Below are 7826 nucleotides of genomic sequence, written 5' to 3'. Positions count from 1 at the left end.
CCATGAATGCTGGCTCTGGCTCCATTTGTATGCTATGCTTTTGAGTATATATGCTTTTTGTCCTTTTTGGCACCCGCTACCATGCATGCTGGTTCTGGCTTCGATTGCCACCATTTTGTTTGTGTATAAATACAGGGGCCCGGTAAGGTTACAGGGTGATGGCTGCCCTGATGCCGCTAGAGTGACGATGCGGTATTGTATGTGCTTTGTCTGCTGATGTGTCTTGACAAAGGTCTCCTAGTAGACCGAAACGTCGACTGACATCATGCATCAACATTGATCTCTACACCTACATGGATAGATGAAATAAATAAGCTGTTTCTCCAGTCTGGTGAGTGTAATCATTGTCACTTTTCTATGGATTTTTCTTTGCTTATAATAAAATATATAGATATATTTTTTATTAATAGTAGTAGTCAAACTTGCATAAGGGCATAGTTTAAGTCGGTGGTTCCCAACGCCTCTCCGCAAGCCCCTTTGCAAATAGAAATCCTCATCAATGAGGACTGGTGTTCTTTCTCCTTTTTTTTGTTTAAATGAATATAGATAATAATTTGGCTTCTTTAATGGTCACTCATAGGGCATAAAGCACAAGACCCCCCCCCCTGGGAGATAGCATGAAATGACTGGTCGCTATATATAATGCTGGATGCCAGCTTGTGCTTACACCATGACAGCTTTCTGCCAAGTCACAGCTGTCACACGTGCATGGTGTAGTAAAGGTGAGAAGCCACTTGTGTACTTACCTGACCCATGTTTTTGTGTGCACACAATAAACTAGCCCTATCCATTTATGTCGTACGGACTTGTGTTGAGAATTGCAGCTCTAGAACTGAGGATTACTCCTTTAAATAACTTGAATACACAGTTTCGCTTTCTTTTTTAGTAAATAAGTTGTTATACGATTTTGTGACTTTTTATTATTATTTATTTTAATTACAGGGCAGCGATGAAGATTTTGAGACCGTATACCAGCAGTGTATTAGATGCTGTGAATCATTTCTGGAAAAGTGCTCTTAGTACTGTACATAAGTCATATAAGCTGTATCTGTTGTGTAATGACAGTACATTAATCTTTTAGTCTCATATTTTGCCATGGAACAGGGCCTGATAAAAAATTTATACAGTGATGTTAAAGTATTTCATGTCATACTCCGACATTTTTCAGAATGTTCCATCCAATGCACAATACTCCGTTTTAATCCGGAATTAGTTTAATACTAAAAATAGACAATAAAGAAAATTAATTTTAGCCGCTCTTGTACAATGTGTGCTTCGTATACGGTCATTCATTTATACTTGACTAGTTTATAACTTTTAGTACATGGTTAAATGTGCCAACTTTTCTTCACCTTGTCCAGTCATGTGTTTTTGCTCGATAATAAAAGCCAGTCTGCCATTCCCAGGAATCCTGCTGTTTGATGCGTGCGGACAAGATAGGATGACTTGCAAAAGTTTTCAGACAATGCTTTTAGTTTATTGAATAACAAATTCTTCACTATGATTTTGTTTTGATGTTATAAGTTTAAAACATGGAAACTCCAATTTTGTGTTTCACATTTTTACAAAAACATCCTTGGAAAAGAAACCACTAAGTTTACACTTGTGAAAAGCCATTGCCAAATGAGGACGCCGTTGTCATACAATTGTCCCCCATCTGTGAATCTTGCAAAATAACAGGCACAAATTCTGATAAAAACCTCATAGTTGAGGGATTATTTATTCAGGTTGTGAATTGTTAAAGACAGCTGCAAAAAGGATAACTGAAGAACATGACTCAAATCTGGATATAAAGTGATATAATACTGTATGTAATTTCGGAAGGGCTTGGTTCGGAATGCCGGCGGTGGGAATGCGGACTGTCAGAATACCGACCGCGGCATCCTAATTATGAGAATCCCGACAGGGGGAAGGTAAGTATACTTACCTTCTCCCAGGTATAAATCATTTTAATATTTCTCTGACGTCCTAGTGGATGCTGGGTACTCCGTAAGGACCATGGAGAATAGACGGGCTCCGCAGGAGACTGGGCACTCTAAAAGAAAGATTAGGTACTATCTGGTGTGCACTGGCTCCTCCCTCTATGCCCCTCCTCCAGACCTCAGTTAGAATCTGTGCCCGGCCCGAGCTGGTTGCACACTAGGGGCTCTCCTGAGCTTCTAGTAAAGAAAGTATTTGTTAGGTTTTTTATTTTCAGTGAGATCTGCTGGCAACAGACTCACTGCTACGAGGGACTAAGGGGAGAGAAGCGAACCTACCTGCTTGCAGCTAGCTTGGGCTTCTTAGGCTACTGGACAACATTAGCTCCAGAGGGATCGAACACAGGCCCAGCCTCGGTCGTCTGGTCCCGGAGCCGCGCCGTCGTCCCCCTTGCAGAGCCAGAAGCAAGAAGAACATCCTGAAAATCGGCGGCTGAAGACTCCGGTCTTCATTAAGGTAGCGCACAGCACTGCAGCTGTGCGCCATTGCTCCCTATGCACACCACATACTCCGGTCACTGATGGGTGCAGGGCGCTGGGGAAGGGGGGCGCCCTGGGCTGCAATTAGAGTACCTTACATTGGCAAACAGCACATAATATAGTCTAAAAAACTATATATGTGCAAAAATCCCCCGCCATAATATAAATATAAGAGCGGGAGAAGTCCGCCGAGAAAGGGGCGGGGCTATCTCCCTCAGCACACTGGCGCCATTTCCTCTTCACAGCTCCGCTGGAAGACAGCTCCCCAGGCTCTCCCCTGCAGTTTCCAGGCTCAAAGGGTAACAAAGAGAGGGGGGGCACTAAATTTAGGCGCAAACTGTATATGTAAAGCAGCTATAGGGAAAAATCACTTTGTGTTAGTGAAAATCCCTGATTAAATAGCGCTGTGGTGTGTGCTGGCATACTCTCTTACTCTCTCTCTCTCTGTCTCCCCAAAGGACTTTGTGGGGTCCTGTCCTCCGTCAGAGCATTCCCTGTGCGTGTGCGGTGTGTCGGTACGGCTGTGTCGACATGTTTGATGAGGAGGCTTATGTGGAGGCGGAGCAGGTGCCGATAAGTGTGATGTCACCCCCTGCGGGGCCGACACCAGAGTGGGTGGATATGTGGAAGGTATTAACCGACAGTGTCAACTCCTTACATAAAAGGCTGGATGACGTTACAGCCGTGGGACAGCCGGCTTCTCAGCCCGTGCCTGCCCAGGCGTCTCAAAGACCATCAGGGGCTCACAAACGCCCGCTACCTCAGATGGCAGACACAGATGTCGACACGGAGTCTGACTCCAGTGTCGACGAGGATGAGACATATACACAATCCACAAGGGGCATCCGTTGCATGATTACGGCAATGAAAAATGTGTTACACATTTCTGACATTAACCCAGGTACCACTAAAAAGGGTATTATGTTTGGGGAGAAAAAGCAGCCAGTGTTTTTTCCCCCATCAGATGAGTTGAATGAAGTGTGTGAAGAAGCGTGGGGTTCCCCCGATAAGAAACTGGTAATTTCTAAAAAGTTACTGATGGCGTACCCTTTCCCGCCAGAGGATAGGTCACGTTGGGAGATATCTCCTAGGGTGGATAAGGCGCTCACACGCTTGTCAAAAAAGGTGGCACTGCCGTCTCAGGATACAGCCGCCTTGAAGGAGCCTGCTGATAGAAAGCAGGAGGCTATCCTGAAGTCTGTATATACACACTCAGGTACTATACTGAGACCTGCAATTGCTTCAGCATGGATGTGTAGTGCTGCTGCAGCGTGGTCTGATACCCTGTCAGATAATATTGATACCCTCGACAGGGATACTATTTTGCTAACCATAGAGCATATTAAAGACGTTGTCTTATATATGAGGGATGCACAGAGGGATATTTGCCGGCTGGCATCTAGAATTAATGCAATGTCCATTTCTGCCAGGAGGGTATTATGGACCCGGCAGTGGACAGGTTATGCTGATTCTAAAAGGCACATGGAGGTTTTGCCTTATAAGGATGAGGAATTGTTTGGGGATGGTCTCTCGGACCTCGTATCCACAGCAACAGCTGGGAAATCGACATTTTTACCTCAGGCTCCCTCACAACCTAAGAAAGCACCGTACTATCAGGTACAGTCCTTTCGGCCTCAGAAAGGCAAGCGGATCAAAGGTGCTTCCTTTCTGCCCAGAGGCAGGGGGAGAGGGAAAAAGCTGCACCAGACAGCCAGTTCACAGGAACAAAAATCCTCCCCTGCTTCTACTAAGTCCACCGCATGACGCTGGGGCTCCACAGACGGAGCCAGGTGCGGTGGGGGCGTGTCTCCTGAACTTCAGCGACCAGTGGGTCCGCTCACAGGTGGATCTCTGGGTTCTACAAGTGGTATCTCAGGGATACAAGTTGGAATTCGAGGCGTCTCCCCCTCGCCGTTACCTCAAATCAGCCTTGCCAGCTACTCCCCAGGACAGGGAGGTAGTACTGGCGGCAATTCACAAGCTGTACCTCCAGCAGGTGATAATAAAAGTTCCCCTCCTTCAACAGGGACGGGGTTACTATTCCACAATGTTTGTGGTACCGAAACCAGACTGCTCGGTGAGACCCATTCTAAATTTGAAATCCTTGAACACTTATATAAGGAAGTTCAAGTTCAAAATGGAATCGCTCAGGGCGGTTATTACAAGCCTGGAAGAGGGGGATTACATGGTATCACTGGACATCATGGATGCTTACCTACATGTCCCCATTTACCCACCTCACCAGGAGTACCTCAAGGTTGTGGTACAGAACTGCCATTACCAATTCCAGACGTTGCCGTTTGGTCTGTCCACGGCATCGAGGGTGTGTTCCAAGGTAATGGCCAAAATGATGATACTCCTTCGAAAGAAGGGAGTTATAATTATCCCGTACTTGGACGATCTCCTTATAAAGGAGAGGTCCAAGGAGCAGTCGTTGATCGGAGTAGCACTATCTCAGGAAGTGCTACAACAGCACGGCTGGATTCTGAATATCCCAAAGTCGCAGCTGGTTCCTACGACGCGTCTGCTGATATTGGGCATGTTTCTGGACACAGAACAGAAGAAGGTGTTTCTCCCGGAGGAGAAGGCCAAGGAGTGGTCATCTCTGGTCAGAGACATCCTGAAACCAAAACAGGTGTCGGTGCATCATTGCACGCGAGTCCTGGAAAAGATGGTAGCTTCTTACGAAGCAATTCCCTTCGGCAGGTTCCATGCAAGGAATTTTCAGTGGGACCTGTTAGACAAGTGAGGATCGCATCTTCAGATGCATCGGCTGATCACCCTGTCCCCGAGGGCCAGGGTGTCTCTGCTGTGGTGGCTGCAGAGTGCTCATCTTCTCGAGGGCCGCAGATTCGGCATTCAGGACTGGGTCCTGGTGACCACGGATGCAAGCCTCCGAGGTTGGGGAGCAGTCACTCAGGGAAGAAAATTTCCAAGGACAGTGGTCGAGTCAGGAGACTTCCCTACACATAAATATTCTGGACCTAAGGGCCATTTACAATGCCCTAAGGCAAGCAGAACCCCTGCTTCAAAACCAGCCGGTGCTGATTCAGTCAGACAACATCACGGCTGTCGCCCATGTAAACCGACAAGGCGGCACAAGAAGCAGGATGGCGTTGGCAGAAGCCACAAGGATTCTCCGATGGGCGGAGTATCACGTGCTAACACTGTCAGCAGTGTTCATTCCGGGTGTGGAAAACTAGGAAGCAGACTTCCTCAGCAGGCACGGCCTCCACCCGGGAGAGTGGGGACTTCATCCAGAAGTCTTCACGCAGATTGTGAACCATTGGGAACGGCCACAGGTGGACATGATGGCGTCCCGCCTCAACAAAAAAGCTAAAAAAGTATTGCACCAGGTCAAGAGACCCTCAGGCGATAGCTGTGGACGCACTAGTGGCACCGTGGGTGTACCAGTTGGTTGATGTGTTCCCTCCTCTTCCTCTCATACCCAAGGTACTGAGGATAGTAAGTAAAAGAGGAGTAAGAACTATACTCGTAGTTCCGGATTGGCCAAGAAGAACTTGGTACCCAGAACTACAAGAAATGATCTCGGAGGACCCATGGCCTCTGTCTCTCAGACAGGACCTGTTACTGCAGGGGCCCTGTCTGTTCCAAGACTTACCGCGGCTGCGTTTGAAGGCTTGGCGGTTGAACGCCGGATGCTAACGGAAAAGGGCGTTCCAGATGAAGTGATTCCTACGCTGTTAAAGGCTAGGAAGACGCTGCCTGAAGTTCAGACGTTGTTAAGGGAGTGCTGCATATTCAGCCCCCTTTTGTGCCTCCAGTGGCACCTTGGGATCTCAATGTAGTGTTGGATTTCCTAAAATCACATTGTTTTGAGCCACTTCAGAACGTGGAGTTGAAGTATCTCACGTGGAAAGTGGTCATATATATATATTTGGCCTTGGCTTCGGCTAGGCGTGTGTCAGAATTGGCGGCTTTGTCATGTGAAAGCCCTTATCGGATCTTCCATATGGACAGGGCTGAATTGAGGACTCGTCCCCAATTTCTCCCTAAGGTGGTATCAGCGGTTCATTTGAACCAACCTATTGTGGTGCCTGCGGCTACTCGGGACTTGGAGGCCTCCAAGTTGCTGGATGTAGTCCGGGCCCTGAAAATCTATGTTTCCAGGACGGCTAGAGTCAGAAATACTGACTCGCTGTTATCCTGCATGCACCCAACAAGCTGGGTGCTCCTGCTTCTAAGCAGTCTATTGCTCGCTGGATCTGTAGCACGATTCAACTTGCACATTCTGCGGCTGGACTGCCGCATCCTAAATCAGTAAAAGCCCATTCCACGAGGAAGGGGGCTCTTCTTGGGCGGCTGCCCAAGGGGTCTCGGCATTACAACTTTGCCGAGCTGCTACCTGGTCGGGGTCAAACACGTTTGCAAAATTCTACAAGTTTGATACCCTGGCTGAGGAGGACCTTGAGTTTGCTCATGCGGTGCTGCAGAGTCATCCGCACTCTCCCGCCCGTTTGAGAGCTTTGGTATAATCCCCATGGTCCTTACGGAGTACCCAGCATCCACTAGGACGTCAGAGAAAATAAGAATTTACTCACCGGTAATTCTATTTCTCGTAGTCCGTAGTGGATGCTGGGAGCCCGTCCCAAGTGCGGACTCTCTGCAATACGTGTATATAGTTATTGCTTAACTAAAGGGTTTTGTTATGAGCCATCTGTTAATGAGGCTCATTTGTTATTCATACTGTTAACTGGGTATAGTATCACGAGTTGTACGGTGTGATTGGTGTGGTTGGTATGAGTCTTACCCTGGATTCCAAATCCTTTCCTAGTAATGTCAGCTCTTCCGGGCACAGTTTCCCTAACTGAGGTCTGGAGGGGGGCATAGAGGGAGGAGCCAGTGCACACCAGATAGTACCTAATCTTTCTTTTAGAGTGCCCAGTCTCCTGTGGAGCCCGTCTATTCCCCATGGTCCTTACGGAGTACCCAGCATCCACTACGGACTACGAGAAATAGAATTACCGGTGAGTAAATTCTTATTTTTACGCATCACAGGCAAATTGGTTTCAATTTAAATTTGGCACAAGATGGGAATTGACCTTTATAGTACCAACAAATAATACCCATCGAAAGATATATGCTAAATCCTGTATGTTATTCACCAAATGTATCTCATAAGACACAAAGGGTGGAGGAAATATTGGGCCTGATTCAGACCTGAGCGCTGTTGTGCGAATTCGCAAGGCGAGCGATTATTTATTGATTTTGCATGTGTACGGATCGTAATGCGCACGTAATGCAAGGGCAAACTGCGAAAAAATCAAGCCAACTTTTTTGATCGCTAGGAGTACGCAATTTGACAGGAAGCCGGTGTTTGGGAGTGGTAACTGGCTCTTTTCTGAG

The 7826-nt window shown here is 47.2% G+C and overlaps 1 protein-coding gene across 2 annotated transcripts in view; it reads left to right on the top strand.

Moving 5' to 3' along the window:
* Positions 1–1252, top strand: part of ACP1 (acid phosphatase 1) — a 107816-nt gene extending 106564 nt beyond the window's left edge. For both annotated transcript variants that reach the window (XM_063915501.1, XM_063915500.1), the window contains exon 6: positions 943–1252. In XM_063915501.1, the coding sequence (XP_063771571.1) occupies positions 943–1020 (78 nt within the window). In that variant the 3' untranslated portion in view covers positions 1021–1252. The remainder of the gene's footprint in view (positions 1–942) is intronic.
* Positions 1253–7826: the final 6574 nt, after the last annotated feature.

This window comes from Pseudophryne corroboree, chromosome 4 (genome assembly GCF_028390025.1).
Source record: "Pseudophryne corroboree isolate aPseCor3 chromosome 4, aPseCor3.hap2, whole genome shotgun sequence".
NCBI classification, from domain to species: domain Eukaryota; kingdom Metazoa; phylum Chordata; class Amphibia; order Anura; family Myobatrachidae; genus Pseudophryne; species Pseudophryne corroboree.
Note: the sequence above shows the minus strand (reverse complement) of the source record. Positions and strands in the feature narration are given on the sequence as shown.